Source organism: Trichosurus vulpecula, chromosome 3 (genome assembly GCF_011100635.1).
Source record: "Trichosurus vulpecula isolate mTriVul1 chromosome 3, mTriVul1.pri, whole genome shotgun sequence".
Lineage (NCBI taxonomy): Eukaryota > Metazoa > Chordata > Mammalia > Diprotodontia > Phalangeridae > Trichosurus > Trichosurus vulpecula.
This window is the reverse complement of record NC_050575.1, coordinates 323,202,308-323,223,308: the sequence shown is the minus strand read 5'-3', so window position 1 is coordinate 323,223,308 and position 21,001 is coordinate 323,202,308. Positions and strand designations below refer to the sequence as shown.

Genomic DNA, 21,001 nt, shown 5'->3' with positions numbered 1-21,001 from the left:
AGACACTTGACACATGTACTAGCTGTGTGACCTTGGGCAAGTCACTTAGCCCCAATTGTCCTGCCCCAAAAAATAACAACAAAAAAAATTTGTTTCACTATCCGCTTCATTTCCATGTTCTTTGACTGCCCTAAATAAACTTGAAACTTTTGTCTAAATAGCTGCTTTGCTAAAAGGGATACATTTTTTTTTATTGCAGTCTCTTATATATGTAGCTAAAAGATATTTCATTTCTATCTTTGTTATGCTTCTTTTCCTTGTAATTGTTTTTGACCACAAAAAGCTGGTGCAACTTGCCTTTTTCTTTTATTTTGCCTGCACGTTTTATAATAATATTACTTACTGTAGATCGAGGCATTACGACATCTCATCCTATTTTAGACTTATAGCTCATGCTGTTCAGTTACATCACATTTTTCTTCTATTGCAATAACAAACCTCTTGTCTTATTTTTGTGTTGGCAGTTTTTCCATCTGAAGTATTCTTCCTTTTGTCCATTTTGTTAAAGGCTCTTTTTAAGGAAAACCAATACAACTGTTAGCTATGACATTTCTGAGACTTTTCCATCTGGAGTTTCTTTCAGGAGGTGATCTGTAGATTTTTTTTCCTATCTTCATTTTGCTCTTTGGTTCTAACAGATCTTGAAATGATAGTATCAGGCTTTTTTTTTTTAATCAGTTTTTAGGAAGTCTGATTCTTAAATGATCTCTTCTTGGCCTGTTTTTCAAGTGAGTTATTTTTTGATATCAAAAATCTTACATTTTCTTATTATTAAAAATCTTCTGATTTTGTACTAATATTTCTTGCTGTCTCATTGTAGTAACAATCTTGCTAGCAGTTGCTCTGGGGGGGTAAGATCCACCAACAACCAGCACCCAGAAAGCTGCCAGCACAGGTTCTTTGATCAGCTTTACCAAGGAAAGTAACTTTAAGGGGTTAACAATCTCAGTTTAATCAAACATACAAATATCATTCACAGTTTGGGGGAAAAGATCAGCCCCCTGAATTTCACGGCAAATATAAACAGAAATTACAAACATCAACAGACAGACTTTGTCTGATTCAAATCAAAATACATAGTTACCAGTGCCAACATCTGGGTTGCAAAGCTTGGGGGCAGTTTGCAGCTTGCCCAGAGTCTCAACGCTCCTTCCATGAGTGTGCCCCAAAAATCGAGTGCCAAGCCCTCCTCAGTTATATCCAGTTTGGAGTCCTGAGGGCTCTGACCTCACCCTGGCTAGGTTTGGGAAAGTTCTCCATCCCCAGGATCACATCATACACAAATCAATGACTCCCAATTGTCTCAGTGCTGAGAAATACTCCAAGACAAAAAGATCCCACTTTATCTGCCCCATTCAAACAAAGGCCAGAATCCTTAAAGGCACTTAAGAGAAGAAAAGCCAAAAGTCCCATCTTAATTACTATTACACTCATGAGGTCATTAATTTCTTTTTTATCTGCCCTAATTTTCAGAGAATCTAGTATTTGTGTGAGGCTTACCACTTTATGTTCTAAATGATTTATTCTTCCAGTCCTTTCCTATGATGTTTATATTTCAGCTTTTAATCTCTTGCATCATTTCTTCTAGGTATTCATGTCTTTGTGGAAAATATTTTTTCTTTTGAGTCTCCGTACTCTTATAAAGTTACTCTCCTAGGTTGGATTTTTTTTTTTTTATTTAAAAAATTTTTATACTGGTTGCCATCTTCTGTTCATTTCTCCAGACATAGTTCTTGAATTGCAGCTTTGTGCCAGGGCCAAGCTAAAGTCACTACTGTCTTTTGATTAAGATGTTTGATCTTGACCTGAGTTACCTGGGGTCCTGTGTTGACCTCTACATCTTGTGGTTAGCTCCCCCTGGATATTTGAGGTTGAGAATACTGATCTTCAGAGTAATCTATCGGTATCCCAAAACAAAATGTTAGGGGCCTTGGGACCCCTGGAGTTATTAATATGTTGCTGCTCCTGGTAGTTTCCAAGGTTTTAGGCTGTGGGTTTTTTGACCCCACTGGAACTTTCTCTCTAGGGAGCCCTTCACTCTTGCTGCCTCAGGCTACAAGTATCTCTCACTATCTCTGTTCACACTAGGAGGCTGCCATATTGTTTGCCTTCTTTCTAATGGCTTTTCTGGCAACTCTCCTTTCTTCTTGTCTCTGGACTTCTGGCTGGTTTTTGTGCATTTTGGAGGTGGAAAAAGTTACACTAGTTTTTCAATCAATTTCTTGATCAGTATTTGTTCAGTGCTATTTTTTGGTTTTTGTTGGGAGTAGGTATGTGGCAGTTAAGCTGCCTTCCTCTATTCAAGTAACTATCTTGGAAAAAGGTTACAAATTACTGGGGTATGTGAGGTGTTCAGGGAGGACCAGCTCCTCTGGTGGGCATGCTTGCCAAGCCCTTTTCCGGGCTACTCATTTACCTTTGGTATCTACCTGTCACCCAGCACTCATCTCTGGCTCCAAGAAGTTGCAGCATGTACAGTGACCACATCCCAGTTAAACTGTCTCAGCAGGCAGGCTAAAACAAGTTGAGGGCAAACAGTAGGCCTCAAACCCATCAGTGAGTTAGGGGGATGTCTACCCCAAGCATGTGAAGACTTCTCAAGCAGAATGGGCAGATGAGAATAATTTGTTCAAATGTCCATGAAGGTGGCAGAAGCAGACACTGTGGAGAACTTAAAGCTTGGTAAGACATTGAAGACGTCAAGGTCATCCACTGCATCCTGGGCCATCACCAGTCATCTTGACTTTTGTTCTGCCACTGAACTTTGATGACTCTGGAAGAGAGAGTGAGGCTGATTACTTTGTGCAACTCTGCCTTTGTTAAATCCAGTTCATGTGCAAGTCAAGACATCACCCATCACTTTACCCCAACATCATGATATCATTGGTCCCCTTCAAAAACAAAAGATGAACAACGTATGCACAAAATGGCATAACATCCAAATTTGTAAAGAAAAAATTAAGCAAATTATAGGAGGAAATATACAGTAAAATTATACTGGTAGGGGACCTCAACTTTCCCCTTTAAGAGCTAGATAAATTTAACCATCAAATAAATAAGAAAGAAGTCAAGGAGATGGAATAGAACCTTAGGAAAGTTAAATATGATAGACCTCTGGAAAAAACTAAATGGCAATAAAAAGGAGTATACTTTTTTACTCTGCTGTATGTGGCACCTTCATAAAAGTTGACCCTGTATTGAAGCATAAAAATTTCACAATAGATTCTGCAGAAAAGCAGAAATATTAATCCATCCTTTTCAGACCGTAATGCAATAAAAATTTAATTTAATAAGGGCCGTGGAAACATAGATGGAAAATTAATTGGAAACTAAGTACTCTAATCCTAAAGAATGAGGGGATCAAAAAACGAATCATAGAAACAATTGATAATTTCATTGAAAAGAATGACAACATTCCAAAATTTGTGGTGTGCTACAAAAGCAGTAGTACTTAGGGGAATTTTATATCTCTAACATATCAATAAGGGAGAAATAAAGCCATTATCAGAGGAACTCAGTCAAATTAATAAAAATTAGAGCCGTTCCCCAGTTGATAATCAAGGGATATGAACAGGTAGTTTTCAGAAGAAGAAATCAAGAAGAAAAAAGTTTAAAATCACTTCAAGTTAGAGAAATGCAAATTTAAAAACTCTTAGATACCACTTCACGCCTATCAGGCTAATTATTATTATTATTATTATTATTATTATCAGGCTAATAATTATTGATCAGTTGGATTCATTCAAAGGGATGAATTTGAGGACCTAGAGGGCCTGCATATGTGTCTTGAGGCCGCAGGTTCCCCACCCCTGGGCTAACATGACAGAAAAGGAAAATGATAAATTCCCGGGGGGGGGTGTTATGGAAAAATTATGACACTGATATACTGTTAGTTGGAGTTGTGAACTGACCCAGCCATTCTAGAGAACAATTTAGAACTATGCCCAAAGGGCTATAAAACTCTGCATACCCTTTGACCTGACAATGCCACTACTTAGGTCTATATCCCAAAGAGATCAAAGAAAAAGGAAAAGGACCTATTTATATAAAAATATTACAACAGCTCTTTTTGTAGTGGCAAAGAATTGGTCATCAGGGGAGTGCCCATCAATTGGAAGATGACTGAACAAGTTGTGATATATGATTGTTATGGAATGATTGTGTTTTAAAAAAAGATGAGCAGGATAGTTTCAGAAAAACCTAAGAAGACTTACATGAACTCATGCAAAATGAAGTGAGCAAAACCAGGAAAACATTTTGCACAGTAACAGCAACATTGTAAGGATAATTAGCTGTGAAAGACTTGGCTACTCTGTTTAAGACTTCAATATCAAATTGTTTGCCTTATCAAGGAAGAGGGAGGAAGAGAAATTTAAAAATTTTACATGTAATTGGGAAATATTTAACAAAAGAAATATATTTTTTTTAAAAAGATCAAGTAATGTCTCTATGGTATAGAGAAAGTAAATATCATGTTCTGGATTTGAACCCAGATCATCTGACTGCAAATCCAGGGCTTTTTCTACAATTCTCTGCACTGTAGGAACAACAAGTAGACTGGTTTAGGACGTGGTTTTTTGGTTTTTTTTTTACCATATTCTGCACATATTCTAAAATGCTTCAAAACAAATTGTAATAGCTTCTTTCAAATTAAAGTGACCTGAAAATGCATCCAATTTGAGTGAAATATGGACATTGGTATTTACCTTATGTTTTAGAGTTCCAAGAAAGATTCTTCGGCTAATGTTTAAGCAGCATTAATTGGGCATTCTGGGGTCCTGGATTCTGGACTGGAAGAATCAGAAAAATTCAGCTTTGCTTAGGAGCTCTTACTGGTTGTTGCCCTACATGCTTGAAAGAATTTTCATCGAGTTAAACTTAATTTAATACACAAATAGGTCAGTGATCCAAATTGCATATACTTCATATTCAAATGGATCTGTGATATCATTGATTTGCATCTTAACTCCAGTGGTACAAATTGCAAACAGTTGATGCCTGCTCATCTTGTGTAATTTTTGTCCATATCCTTTCATCGTTTAGCCACAGGAGGACTACCCAACATGCTAGAGGTCTTCCTTAGTTTTTCCTGACATTATGAGAATAGCTTTGGAGTGCTTGGGCTGTCTACATGTCATCCCTGGAACATACCACATCTAACTTCTCTTTTCTCCCTCCTATCATCCCATGTGCCTCTGATGTCATCCTCTATTTTTCTTTACTATTATATTAAATGAAGAGCTGGCTTTTCTCCATTCCAAGCCAACTCTTCAACATGCACTCTTGATCTCCTCATGTCTTTTTCAGCAGGTTGCCCCCATCATCATCCTCTTTAAACTTCAGTCTCTCCCTATCTACTGGCTCCGCACTCTTAGAATACCAAGAGCCAAGTTAAACTTTACAGACAGTATATGATTCTTAGCCTCATATCCTGCCCCTTTTCTACCCATTCTTCTACCAGCACTGTAGAAAGGGACCTCATAGAACTGAGAGTGATTTTGTAGTTTTTCTTTATTTCCCACATTATTAAAGAATTCATCACCAAATGGGCAGCATCTGGTGATGAGCTTCTCAGTACTTAGTTGTACTAGTCCTTGGAAAGCAGGCTTTGTCTATTGCTAGGACAATACTTAAAGCCTCATCACCATGGTAGAACCTGCCAGGGCTTATCCAATGCTTGCATAGCATTTGAGATCCCAGCATCATTCCACCCCATGATGGGACATTGAAATAGGACTTGTGTATATAATAAATATATGTGCATATGTGTGTGTGCACATATATAATGAAATATCATAATATGCTATAATCAAATAATGGCTTAATCCTAATTCCATGTCTTTGATGCACCTTAATGTGGTGGGTTTTGCTCAGAATTAGTCTTTTAGTAATTGTATCCCAGCTCTTATAATTCATTTCCTTACTGAAAGCAAAAACTGAAATGGTGCACATAGTTCTCTAAGGTCTCAGAATTGAAACAAAATTGAGAGGTAATTCTCTATTGTATACAGTTTGGTTCACTGAATAATAATTCCTATCTTGAGAGCCCATTGAATGAAGAGAAGTAAGATAGATGACCACAGTTGTTTTTTCCTCACATTTTCTACCCCCTAGTTTTATTGGGTGCTGCCAGACATAACAGCAACACTTTTTCTGTAGCTTGACTCAGATTCAATCAGTTGTAGTTTTCAGAACTCAGAATTCCATGCAGAGGATAAAAAAGAATAGTAAATGATGAATAAGAAAAAGAATGGTAAATCAGAGGCGGGGGGGGGGGCATCTTTTCATATGGAAAATATTATTCTAAGGCCCTTATATTTAGCTTTTCCCTCCCCCAGTTTTAGATTAGAGGCTTTTGGTAGGCTTCATAGAGGAGAAAGGCCTGCTAATGGTAATCAACATTCTAAAAAACCTATTTGGTTGTTAATTTGGTTATGTGTCATAAACAAATGTTATAATACAAATAGTGTTATTTAGTAAACTCTTCAACCTACTTATGATATTACTTGCATTGGGTACTCCCTCCAGTGCTGATCACAACGCATTCACATATTTTTTGGGTTCAGTTACTGTCTCCAGTAAATGTCACCAAGAGAATCTACCTGCTGTGCTAAAGGTCTTTGTCTAGTTCTTTTAACATACTGTGGCTCCCACTGCTCTTCTCCTGTGTTTAACTAGCTACCTTTTTTTTAATCATACATTTCCTGGATGTAATTTTTTTTCTTTTTAAAATTTATTTATTTATTTTTAGTTTACAACATTCAGTTCCACAAGCTTTTGAGTTTTACATTTTCTCCACATTCCTCCCCTCCCCCTTCCCCAAGGTGGTGTGCAATCTGATATAGGCTGTACATATACATTCATATTAAACATATTTTCACATTAGTCGTGTTGTAAAGAAGAATTATAATAAATGGAATGAACCATGAGAAAGAAGAAACAAAACCAAAAAGAGAGCGAGCGAATAGTCTGCTTTGATCTGCATTCAGACTCCGTAATTCTTTCTCTGGATGTGGACAGCATTTTCCATCATGAGCCTTTTGTAGTTGTCTTAGAACCTTGCATTGCTGAGAAGAGCCAAGTCTATCAAAGTTAGTCATCTCACAGTGTGGCTAAAACTGTGTACAGTGTTCTCCTGGTTGTGCTTCCCTCCCTCTGCACCAGTTCATACAAGTGTTTCCAGGTTTTTCTGAAGTCCACGTACTCATCATTTCTTATAGCACAATACTATTCCATTACATTCATATACCATAAATTATTCAGCCTTTCCTCAATTGATGAGCATCCCCTCAATTTCCAAATCTTTGCCACCACAAAAAGGGCTGTCCTAAATATTTTTGTGCATGTGGGCCTTTTCCCATTTGTATGATCTCTTCAGGATACAGACTTAGAAGTGATATTGCGGGGTCAAAGGGCATGCACATTTTTGTAGCCCTTTGGGCATAGTCTGGATGTAATTTTTTAATGCTGCTTCTTAACACACAAAATCATTCTTGACAATGTAGTGTAGCCTGCTTTAAAGTCCAGCTTGCTTCCCTCTATTACTCTTTGAAACACCTCTGTCTATAAAGATAGGAGTAAGAGTCCCAGTTTATTTTCCCCTAGCCACTAGAATAGGGAATGTTGAATTTTAGGGAGGGCACTGGTTTTTTTTTTTTAAAGTATCGAGGATGGTAAAGGCCATAGGAACTACGTACGTTAGACAATCAGTTGAAGGAGCAAGATGTGTTTAACCTGGAAAAGAGAAGATTTAAGGGCCTCATAATTATTGCCTTCAAATATATGAAGAGCTGATGTGTAAGTGATGGATTATATTTGTTCTGTTTGGCACCGAAGGGCAGCATTAGGAGCAATAGATTGAAGTTGCCGCTAGGCGGATTTCAGCTCAATGTGACAAAAAGCCTTCTTAATAATTAGACCTGTTCTCAAAAGTGGAATGGAGTGTCTTGGGAGGTAAGGACTTCCACCCTTACTAGAAGTTTTTAGCGAAAGTTGAATTATTACTTGTTGGGAATGTTTCAGTGCTTTCAAAATTGCTGGCTCCGACAGATGTCATTTCCATATGCTTGGTCCAATCCAACTGCTCTTCCCTACTTCATTTTTTAAAGTCATTTCCATTTTTTTCAGATAGAACATTAAGGATCGAGGTATTAAGTTTTCAAGTGTAGTAACTCCGCTGTTACAGATAATGAAAAAAAGTTCATAAAAAATTACAATTTTCATCTTTTGTTCTTTTATTTATAAATGCACTTAGGATGATTTGGCTTAGTTGAGATTTCTCCAGGTTTTCTCGCAAGCTACCTTGTGTTTGAACACTTTGTATATGGTTTTGTTTATTAATTTTGTATGCATGCTATATGTTTTTTATATGTACCTATCTCCTCCATTAGAACATAACCTTGTTGTAAGAGGGATTGTTTGATTCTTTATACTTGTATCCAAATTGCCTAGCACTATAACTGGCACATAGTAGGCACTTACTGAATACTTGATTGATTGGAAGAAAGTATTCATGATGTACTGGCATAAGGCCTCTGAGTTAGCTATAAGCTTTCAGACTTTTCTGTTTCTTAATCTTGAACTATATATTCCAACATTTTTTCTTCTACTCGTGCCCAACTTTTCATTCTACTTGTTTTGAAGAGGGAACTATAATATTGGAATACTAGAAAGATCTAGTTCTAATATACAAAAATAAAATTTGGAGAGTCATATATGTGTGGTTTTGTTTATTTTGCCCAGGAGAAGCAAAGGCTGCATTATATTTTCAGTTAGACAAGTTATCTAATCCCTTTAGAGCTAACTTCGTGTCCCTCTGTTGAAGAGAGTAAATGCCTAACTCTCTTGACATACTCAAGTCGCACAAGTCCAGGGATCTTAAGTCCAGTTTTCCCCATTTGTAGGAAGATTATTTCCCCATATTGAAGGTACTCTTAAAGGATAAAGCAGATAAAAAAAAGCCCGTCTTAATAGAATTCTTGTAGACTAATAATAATGTAAGGTAGTACTCAGATTCGTTATAATGTAGTATTACGTAGTATTTCATTTTCAGACAAAATATTCTCATTTGGAGCTGAGTGTAATATTTACAATTGAAATCAAAACAATCACATGTAAAGTAAAACTAATAGCATTAAAATAATCTGAGGTAATTATCTAAACTTAAATAGATATTTAAATTGACTAATAAACATAGGCAAGAAGCCAGGAAATTTACCCCTTTAATCTTGGTTAAATGAGTACTAGGAAGCATGCATTAGTTTTGTTAGGGAAAAAATAATAGCTGTCAACCTAGGAACTTGCCAAGGCATAAGAATAGTATTATTAGTTGACATTTACATGGCTCTTTATGGTTCACAAAGCCCTCTTTTCTTTTCTTTTTTTTTTTTTTTTAGAGTGGGGAAGAAAGGGCAATTGGGGTTAAGTGACTTGCCCAAGGTCACACAGCTAGTAAGTGTGTCAAATGTCTGAGATCAAATTTGAACTCAGGTCCTCCTGACTCCAAGGACAGTGCTGTATTCACTGTGCCACCTAGCTGCCCCACAAAGCACTCTTTATACATTATTTCCTCAAAATAACCTTAAACATAGGTGATACAGAAGTATTGTTCCCGTTTTATAGATGAAGACTCTAAGGCAGAGATAAAAATGAACTTGCATGAGGTCACCCATTAATACATAACATATCTTAAACTATATATAATTCAGATTTTCTGATATCAGATCTTTATTCTCTCTACTCCATTACAGCTGTGCAACTTACTGCACAGTTTGTCTTAACAAATAATATTAAAAGAGAATATAAACAATTAGAATAATACATGAGTCTTTTGTTTTTAAGAGCTCATGAGAGTAAAAGATTTAGAGATATAAGGGACCTTAGACATGATTTAATAGATTGTATTACAGGAGCTATCATATGACTAGTCTGTGCTGGAGCAGCAGTATTAAATCGAAATGGATCTTATGGGCTACATATCAACTTAGAAAACTATAAATTAAAATTATCTGTATCTGTGTTGTACTGTATTTTTATTTATTTTGTCAAACATTTACCAATTATATTTTAATCTGGTTCAGAATGCACTCAGTTTTATACTATGGACAGAGATGCCTTTGTGTTGGAGGATTAAGACATCTTTGTTTACTATTAATAATAATTAATATTAGTAGTTAATACTATTACTAGTATTGATTGTATCTTTAACATGATTCCAGATTTCAAATGCATATGAGTGAGTAAGCAAAAAAAGCACCTATTAAAAGTGCTTACTATCCCATTCCATCCCACCTTCAGTGGTCCCCTCTGTCATCCGTACTCTCTCACTTATCTTCAACTTCTCCCTGTCTCCTGACTGCTTGCCCAGTGATATACTTGCCCATGTCTCCCTTATCCTCAAAAAAAATTTCCACTTGATTCATCCATCCCTGCTATTTGTTTTCCCATATCTCTGCTCCTTTTTGTGTTAAACTCCTTGAGAAAACCATCTTCTTGTCCTCTCACTCTCTTCTTAATTTTCTACAGTCTGGCTTCCGAACTCATCATTCAATTAAAACTGCCCTCTCCAAAGTTACGAAGTCCCTCTTAAATGTGCTTTTCTTTAAAAACAACTAATTTCCTTCTCTCAGTCCTCATTCTTCTTGACCTCTGCAGCTTTTGACAGTGTAGATTATGCTCATTTCTTTCCTCTTTCTAGGTTTTCAGGATACTACTCTCTTCCTATTCTCCTCCTGCCTGTCTGACCACTCTTTAGTCTCCTTTGCTGGATCTTCATTCAGGTTATTCCCAATAACCCTGAGTGACTCACAGACAGGGCTCTGTCCTGGACCTCTTTTTTTTCCCCACTATACTACTGTGCTTGGTAATATCATCAGGTCTCATGGATTCAGTTAGCAACTCTGTACTGATGAGATTCTCAAATTGACTTATCCATCCTTCCCCCTCTGCTAACCTCCAGTTGCACATTTCCAAATGCATATTAGACATTCAAAATGGATGTCCTGAAGAGACCTTAAATTCATTATGTCCAAAACTAAACTCATTTATCTTTCCCTGCTAACTCTCCCTTCTTCCTAATTTCCTGTTAATGTTAAGGGTGACACCCTTCTTCCAGTCACCCATGTGACTGGACACTCAGTGTTACCTATGTGTCATCCATGATTCTTCGTTCTCTTGCTTCCACCTCCTCATCCCATATCCAATCTGTTGCCGAGGCCTCTAAATTTTACCTTGTTACGTCTCTCACATATACCCTCTGAACCATCTTGGTACAGGCCCTTATCATCTCATGCCTGGACTATTGTAATAGCCTGCCACAAGTCTCTCTCCACCTAGCTGTCAGAGTGATCTTCCTAAAGGGTAGATCTGACCGTGCCACTCCCACTCATTAAACTCCAGTGGCATTCAAAGCTTCACGACCTGGTTTTCCCCTTGTACAAGACACTTCTGACAGCATTTTCACTCGCCATTCCCCCATTCCTGGAATGCTCTCCCTCCTCATCTTTACTACCTGACTTTCCGGCTTCCTTCATATTCCACCTAAAATCCCATCTTCTACAAAAAGCCTTTCCCTCTCTCCCTTAATTCTAGTGTTTTCCTTCTGCTGATTATCTCCTATTTAACCTTTATAGATCTTACATACATAGGTATTTACATGTTATCTCACTCATTAGACTGTGAGCTCCATGAGAGCAGAGACTACTGTGTTTACTTTTTTTTTTTTTTGAATCCTTGGCACTCAGCAGCACAGGGGTTGCTTGGAAACTAGGAGGTGCTTAATCAATATTTATTAGCAGACTACCGATACAAATACAAGCAAGCAAGACAATCCTTGACCTTGAGCTCACATTCTAATATGTAAAAAGAGCAGATATAGAACAGTGGTGGACATCCAGGAGTGTTTTGAAAAAGGACATCCTGAATGGTGATTAGAACCATAGGATGGATGATTGACACATCCTTTCCAGGAGTTGTACTGTTGAGTTGACTGCTGTCCTCAGACCTGGGGTTGAGAGGAGGGAAGTTGGGAAGGGGCTTTATGGCCCTGAGACCAATCAAGGAAGACAGGGTGAATGCTCACCAATCAGCCCAGCATCGCAGGGTGGGAAGCCCAAATTCTAGTAGAGGTTGGAAATCAGGCAGCATTTCCTGAAGCTGACTGTAAAAGGGCATATGTTAGATGAAAAGGTTCTGAAGTATTCCCATATTATTAGCGGGCTCTGGAATATCATCTGATTCAACCCCCTCATTTTACTCATGAAGAAACTGAGTTCCAGAGAATGTAAGTTACTTTCTAAAGGTCATATAGCTAATAAACAGTCAGGACTGAAACTGTCATCAAACTTGAAATTGAAGATTCCTAATACTAAAGCATACTATCTCTTATTTCCACTACAAAAATCTCCATTGCTTTTCAAAGTACAAGATAGAGGAAAAGAGCCCTCCCTGGATTTAAAGTCAGAGAACCTGAGTTCAAATCCCAGCTCTGCTGTCTGTATAACTTTGGATGACTCACTTTACATCTGGACCTCAGTTTCCTTGTTGGTATAACAAAGGGATTGGACCAAGTGACCCAAGGTCCGTTTTAGCCAATCCTAAATCTTACGAAAAGCATTCACAAATTCTGCCACTGTTTTTTTTTGTTTTGTTTTGTCTTGTTTTTTAATCAGCCTAGGGTGCTTTAAGATGTAGCCTTAAAACAATAAGCATGATTGGGGATCATGCTCTTATAATTTGAAATTTCTCACACTGAGTATTGCTTCTTTTTGAAATTGAGATAATTACATTTAGAAAAATGAAAATAATTTTTCTGGGGGGTTGTTTTGATGCAGATAGCATTGCTAAACCGCCTTGAACGAATATTTGAAGCCTGTTTTCCTTCCTTACCTGTCCCTGAAGCAAAAGAAGGAGTTACTTCCCTGGAGCACTTGCTAGAAGCCAGTAGTACACAGATCAGAACAGGAGAGGCTTTGGGTGAAAATTGGTGAGTAACTGACAATTTCAATTCAATTCAGCAAGTATTTATTAAATGCCTGCTATGGGCAAGGCACTGTGCTAGGCATACAAGAAAGACAAACAGAAATAGTCCCTGCCCTCAAAGAGCATATGTTCTCCAAAGGTCATACAATGTGTGCACATATAAGTAAATATAAACTGTATAGGCCTTCTGGAGGAGGTGACAGCTCCACTTGAGTTCTGAAGGATGCTTGGGATTCTGAGAGGCAGAAATGAGGAAGTACATTCCAGGCTTGGGGCATAGGAACAATAGGCGAAGTGTCGTAGATCGGGAAGAACAGGTGCTTGGTTTGGTTGGAGTGCATGAGGAGTAATGTGAAATAAGTATGAGAAATAGGTTGGACCTAGTCTTAAATAATAAGAGTTCGAATTTTATCCTAAAGGTAATATAGGGAGTTTAAGGAAATTCTTGAGCAGAGAATAAGCACTGTCAGACCCATGCTTTAGGAAGGTGATTCTTTTAGCTGGCTGGAGGATGAATTGAAAAGGGGAGGGACAGGGACCAGAGATGCCAATCAAGAAGCTGTTGGCAAAAGTCCAAGAAAAAGTCAGTTAGGATTTGAACTGGGATAGAGTCTGAAAATGAAAAAAGGGAAGGGAAGAGAGTAAGCATTTATACATACATACGTACATACATACATATACATATGTATGTATATAAATTTTTATGTATTTATATAAAGTGCCTATGATGTGCCAGGCACCTTGCTAAGCAGTTTTACAAATATTTTCTCATTTGACTGTCACAACAACCCTGAAAGGTAGGTGCTGTTATAATCTTCATTTTACAGTTGAGGAAACCAAAGCAAACAGAATGACTTTCCCAGGGTCACACAACTAGTAAATGTCTGAGTTCAGATTTGAACTCAGGATTTCCTGACTCCAGGCTCAGAGCTCTATCCACTGTAACCACCAGCTGCCTCTAGGGAATAGATGGGAAAGTTGTGGAGGCAGGATATGAAAGACTTGGCATCTGAATGGGTGTGGGGAGTAAGAGAGAGTGAAAGAATAAGGGTAACCCAGATTATGACTGTAGATTCACTAGAAAAATGATGATGCCTAGGAAAAAATAGGGAAATTAGGAGGAGGAGGTTTAAGATGCCTGTGGGACTTCCCAAGTGTGGATGTTTAGCAGGTATTTGGAGATATAGGACTGAAGCACAGTAGAAAGAGAATTGGTTATCTGTATAGAAATAATGAAACCCATAGGAACCGATAAGAGATTACCAGGGGAGAGAGAAGGCCTAAGATAGTAACCTTGGATATGCACACAATTAGGGGACATGCAAAAAATGCATATTATATATTGCAAAGGAATCATCAGACAGGTAAGGGGTTAATCAGGAAAGAGCCACAAAAGCAGAAGGGGAGAAGAAGAGATAGAGAATCCTTGAGGAGAAGGCGATCGGGGTGTCAAAGCTGAATATTGGCAAAAGGCCATTGAATTTAGCCATTAGCAGATTGTTGGTAACTTGGAGAGAAGAATTTCAGTCAAGATAAGGTTAGAAGTCAGATTGTAAGGGTGTCATAATTTTAAAAAATGTAACTTTCCTAAATTAAATTCCTATCACTTATGTTACAGATTCTCTTATCTGGACTTATAGTTTCATTAGGGTAGAAAATTCCCTGTGTGGAAACTCTACCTCTAGCAAGGCAGATTTGAAGCTTTTCTATAACTTACAGTCTTAAAGGGTACTCAAAGTAAGTCAAGTGACTTTCCCATGACCCCATAGTTGTGTATCAGAAGCTGGATTTGAACCCAGGTCTTTCTGACTCCAAGACTTGTCCTCTAACGCTATACATATAAATCAGATCAAGTTAATGATGACTATATATGTTACTAATCACCTTATACAGATGATGGTTTATTATTTTGAATATTTTATAACTTACACTTTCTATAAATTGCTATATTCATACGTTGATGACGTTTAAGTGGATTGTATTCTCTCTGCTGTGGGCACTATTTCCCGATTTTAAGTCTGATTCATGTACAGGTACAAGTTTGAAGGATATTTATAATCTATCGGTCACGTTATAACTGCAGTAGACAGTAAAAGTTGCTGAGTCAACTAGTCTTCATCCTAATGACTAATTGGTCGTGGTTGTTATAGGGAATTACTGGATGTGTGGACGGAGCTACAGGATATCCATGATGCGTATGGCCTGAGATACCAGTGGGGAGGCTCACATAGCAACAAGAAACTTTTGTGCTCCTTGGGAATCGACACACGAAATATTGTGAGTCTGATAATCATATTAAAAATGCCTTAACTGGTTAATGTATTTTTAAACCCTACTAAGCTGTAAGGAATTAGTTTCTCAAGAAAATACATTAATATATAATAAACATCTTTATAATTTATATGTGACTGTCTATTATTTCCTTTTTTTTCCTAAAGAGCTTTGTTGCCCTTCTTTTTGATTGGCCATTAGCACATCAAAATTCTGTTATTTAAAAGTTTGTTGGTTTTTAAAAAAATAACTAAAGGTCATTTTAAAATTTCTTAATATAATTCAAAATATACAACATAAGTGACAGTTGAACATTTTGGAAAATAAAATGTTGGGTTTTTTTTTTTTAAAGAGTATGGTAAAGTTTTCTTTAAATGTGTATTCTTTCTTTTTCACATGTAGCTCTTTACAGGCAATAAGAAGCAACCTGTTATAGTGCCCATGTATGCAGCAGGACTGGTAAGTATAGGAATACCCTTATAAATCTTCAGTCCTTGATGTCTCCAATTTGAAAAATCACATAGATGCTTTTAAAGTATAGCAGAAATTAGGAAATATGAAAAAAATCTTTTCTGTTCACTTCAGAAGTACCTTTTTAACATTTGCTTCCTTTCTCTCATAAAGCAAATGGTAGACATCCCTTTAGTCGTAAACTAAAGCTCATTCATCCCTCTTTATTAAGGTGGTCCTTGTGATATCTTTTTTTGTTGTCTAAATAAATGTATTTTAAAGGAGTGAATTAATAAAGTTTGCTTGAAGGCTTCAAGAAAAACATTGGGTTTAATCTTACTATAAAATACTACATTTGGTTAATTCACCATTGAAACTCTATAGTAACATTGAAGCCTAGCATTAAGAAAGTAGTGTTCTTATGGAAATTATATAAAGGAACCACCGCTGTTTTGTATTAAGATTATAGTTATGAGGGATTCCTATTGAACACATTTATAAATTGATCAGTCACTTAAAATTGGTTGAATTTTCTTATGTTGTTGTGTTTTCCAGATATGCCAGGTAGTCTGGAATAATTCATAAGGGATTACTATTCTTTTTTATGAAGGACTAAATAGTACTTTTTGGTTTGCTGTGTTTTTTGATGTATCTACGAATTGTTGGTGACCAAAACAGTTATGTGTGTAAAACAAAAAAAAAATTTTAAACCCTATCACCAATAACTTTTAAGCTAGAGGAAAAATCCTGTGGCCCACTTAAGGAAAGGGTAGGGGAATAACCTTAGGATAAAGAACTGAACTTATTTGTAGAATTATGAAACTTAAATGACAGTCCTTAACTATGAGCGTGTGAAACTGGATTTACAAAGGAAGTTGAATGTATATGTGTATGTCGAGATGTGTATGTGTGTGTGTGTACATGCACATACATATATAATTTTACTAATCAATAAAACTAAGGTACTAAATGTATCTCTTTATAGACACTACACTTTAAAGATCTTTCTCAAATGAATTATATAGTCATTAGAGGAAAGGACAATCTGATATTTTTACATTTTTGGGTCACTGTTAATATATGGATTTTATACTTGAGTCTTTTCTGCTTGTCTGAAGGAAGAACATATTGTTTTATGAGGGGATCGAGTAATTTAGTGAAAAGTGTTCTACCTAGTGAACTTTACTTTCTTGTTCTTATTTTCAGTTGTTGGCATAGATGCTCATGATCCAAAATATTATTTAAATTTATTCTTTCTAAGAATACTGGATCTCTCATTGTTCTGATTTTAACAATCTCATGTAGGAACTGAGAATTTCATGTGTGGAAATTAGTCATTTGTGAAAGCATATGCATAGCTTTATTGTGATTTTTTTTCATGTGTTTTGTTTTGAGTAGAGGGAGGGATAGAGGAGTAGAGATATTAGTAAGATTTGCCTGTTTCTCTTTCCTCCCAGGAATTAATAGAAAACTTTTAATAGTGTAGACTGTGCAATGGCTTGTACCATTTACACTTAATGACAGAGTACAAAGTGTAACTCTTTAACAGGATGCAGTATGAAAGTTTCTTTGTGCTCCCTCTCCTCTTCCCCCTCTTCCCATTCCCATATGAGGTCCTGAAACTGAAAAGAGGGCTTAGATTTCTGAATTTCTGTTTCAAAGCACTTCACAGGGTGCCTTAAATACAATAGAGCACTTCCCTAAATATTTATTGATCTCTGGGAGTATTAACCAAATGGGAAAATAGAACTTAAATGTTATTTAATAAATGAAAATTGGGTTTTTAAGACTGCAATAATTCTTTGGAAAATGTAATTCGTAATTTAAAGCCTACTCAAAAACAAGTAGCACGTAATCACATAAGGCATAAACTTTTTTAAAAATTGTTCCTGACTGTTAAAGGCTTCCATTTAGATTAAACATCTAAGTATTGTCAATAACCTTTCTTTATGCTACACCTAAGGGACAAACTCCCCTGACAGCTTATGTGCAAATGAACAGCTATCTCTTATCAGTGGTTCAGCAGCTTGAGATTTTTGTCATTTTAGAGACAGTTTGAACAGTTATTCTCCTAAATTAATAATTCTTTTTGCCTCTGTGATGTGGAAAGGGCCCTGGGCTCTGGAAGGCTATATATACCATTAGAACAAAAGGTCTGGTGGATCTTCTAAGCTTTAAACATGGGCCAGAAAATGAACCATATGTCTGTCTTGGGACTGTTCTAGCCAGTTGAAAAGAGGTTCATCACCTCTCAGAGAGTAGGTTGGCTGCCTAGTACTTGAACTTTGCTTAACCTCCAGAATATACAGCTAGATCTGGATTAGTATGAATAATGCATCTCATGAAGTGGTCACGTATTCAAATTTACACTGTTTGAAGTTATATGTAAAATAATGGCAGTTGGTTCCAACCCATTGGAAACATGTAGTATGAATCTGAATAATGTGGCCATTCCATGGGATTCATTATTTGCATTAATCGCGACCTGGCTGTATTCTATTACCTAGCGTAAAATTTTTTGAAGTAAATTTTTGGTGGTGGTGTGTAGATGCTTGTACAAATACTGTTTGGACATCAATCTTTTATGTGTCCTTTGCTTTTCTCACGGGGATGTAAGAGAATTTCTAAGGTCCCTAGTAGCACATTCACTAAATCAACCAACAAGCATTTATTAATGCCTGCTCCGTGCCAGGCCTTCTGGATACAGAGACAAAAGTGAAACAATCCTTGCCCTCAAGGAGTTTACATTGTAATGAAGGAGATGTGTACCTGTATAAGTATAGCACATAAAATAAATATGCAGAGTGGTGAAAGGAGAATCAGGAAAAGTCTTATGTAGAATATGGCACTTGAGCTGAGCTTTGAAGGAAGCTCTAGGGATTTGAGGAATTGGAGGTAAGGAAGGGAATACGTTCTAGGTGTGAGGAACAGCCTTGCAAAGGTAGTGATAGAAGTTGGAGCAGACCAGCAAGAAGGCCAGTCTGACCGGACCATAGAGTATGCATGAAGAGGTTTAACATATAAGTCTGGAAAGGCCAGTTACAGCCTGGTTGAAGGGATTTAAAATTGAAGAGAAGTAACTTGTGTTACGAACGGGTAACCTCTGTTGACGCTGAAATCCATATGATGCCGGTACAAGATAAGAACCTAAGTAAAACTAGGCCAATCCAAAAATGACATAGACTAAGTTCAGAAACAACTCCAAACTTCGGCATGAAGATGTTTGAACTGAATTCTTTCCTGCTTGCAAGCTACAGTTGAATGCAAGAAAAAGAATAACCAGAGACCATATCAGTTCATTTGAAATGTTAAGTTTAAGTGTTTATTTGATTAGTTCACCCTTGTAAATTTTATTCAAAATAATAAATATTTTTTGTTGAAAAGCTTATTCTAAGAACATTGGGGGAAATCATTATATCCTAAAAGAACTTTAAAGTGTAGAATCATTTGAGGGTATTGGTGAATTCCTGCAAGCATGAAGAGAATATGTTGTGAGCCCTCCCACTCCAGTTTTGTATGTTTTCAGGCTGCAATGAAACTTTTTTATTATATTATTATTTCTTGTAGATAGTAACAGAAGGGAAAAATATTAAGTGCCTGTGAGAAGTTTTGCTTTAATTGGTGATGAAAGTTTAAAAATAGATTTTGTGTGACATCAAAAGTCTTAAAATTATTTTAAAATCTGTGGATATAGTTGCTAAAATGGATTTCTAGAAGCAAATTTATTAATACAATTTCATTTTTTCTGGAAGTATTCTCCAACTGATCTATTTTCCCTTCTGTAGTTTATTCCTTAATCCTGTATTTAGCATCTTCCAGCCCTTTGTATAGGTTTTGCTGATGGCTACCATAACTTTTTTAGGGTATGTTAGAACCCACAAAGGAACCATTGAAACCACTATCTGCTGCAGAGAAAATAGCTTCAATTGGTCAAACTCCCCTTATATCACCAGAGATGAGTGCATGTACATCTGATCAATTACAGGTAAAAAAAAAAGTGTGTGTGTGTGTGTGTTGGTTGATCTTTTTTCTCCTTTAATATTTATATAGCTAAGTTTCTTTTTCTTAAAGCCTTTATTTGATAATATTTGGAATTTTATTCTGTAGTTCAGTGGAAAACTAAGTTGGGAGGGTTGTTTTTCTAAAGGAAAGTTTTAATTGAAAACTAGTGGTGTGAGCTCCTGACCTCATTCCTTATCTGTATAGTGAAAGGGATGGTCCTTTTTTCTATAGAGTGTGTTTAACTAAAATTCTGTGATCCTGAATCCTGACATATGCTCCAGTAAATCCTTTTTTAAAAAAATAATGTGTGAAATATTATATTTGTAGGAAGTCTTAAAAGTTTTGGAAATAATCAGTTAAAGCTGGTTTTACATGTGTTTAAATTTAAACTTACATGTACAAAAAAGCCATGGCATTGGTACTCTTTTTGAATTAAAAGCCCTTTTAAATGTTAGTCTCTTTGGGGTAAGCTTATTTTCCAAACTAAGCCAAAAAGTTTATTAAAATAATTATTTTATGTGTGCAAAGTTTCATAGTAAAATTTAATCGGGCTTGTTTTAACTGTTCTTTGCATCAGCACACCGAAATTTACTTTCCATATAGTAAGTAACAGAGTAGAGTATCCCATTGGAGGGAAGTAAGCTTTTCTGTTCACATTGATTTCTCCATGTATCCAGATTGACTCAATATTTTTTTTATTCCTGTTATAGTTTCCAGAAGATTCTCATTATGTTCCCAGTTTTCACTTCCTGGTTTGCAGACCAGGCCTTTGCTATCTCTTGACCTCATGGGCACTGTGAGCTGCAAAGGCTAAAGTGGTTTTAGACATGTGGGTAGGATTCCTGGGGATGCTTGGGCATGCAGCTCAGGGCATCTGCTACAAAGGAGCCACAGCTCCTGGTTGGTAGCACAGGAAATGGTTTAAGTGAAACCATTTAGTTATCTTCTGTGCTGGGCTTCACCTTCTCCCTTGTCTCAGCACTTAGGCAGCAAGGCAAAGGTGGGGCCTCACTTTGGGTAGAACTTGAAAGCAGGCCCAGTTTGTCTGTGATGCCTTCCTTTTTTTTCTCCCCAGGGGTCAGTGCTGCTTTGTGGCCCTCTGGCTCTCTGCCACCCCGATCTTATTTTCCTAGGGTGAAAATATACCCCACTACTTATTCCTTCTCCAAAAATCTCTGGAAGCTTTTCCTTTACGGAGCATCTAAAATCAGCTCTTCAATACTGTTAATTTTCTTTTCTTCCCAGAGAATTGAATTGAAGGCATGCAGCCCAGAAAAGACTCTGGCAGTTGACGAGTCTT

The 21,001-nt window shown here is 36.8% G+C and overlaps 1 protein-coding gene across 2 annotated transcripts in view; it reads left to right on the top strand.

The window, feature by feature from the left end:
• The window catches only part of AFTPH (aftiphilin), a 104,177-nt gene that overhangs the window by 57,485 nt on the left and 25,691 nt on the right, over nucleotides 1-21,001 (top strand). For both annotated transcript variants that reach the window (XM_036749577.1, XM_036749578.1), the window contains exons 3-6: nucleotides 12,831-12,982; nucleotides 15,129-15,255; nucleotides 15,652-15,708; nucleotides 19,562-19,684. In XM_036749577.1, coding sequence (XP_036605472.1) covers nucleotides 12,831-12,982; nucleotides 15,129-15,255; nucleotides 15,652-15,708; nucleotides 19,562-19,684 — 459 coding nt within the window. The remainder of the gene's footprint in view (nucleotides 1-12,830; nucleotides 12,983-15,128; nucleotides 15,256-15,651; nucleotides 15,709-19,561; nucleotides 19,685-21,001) is intronic.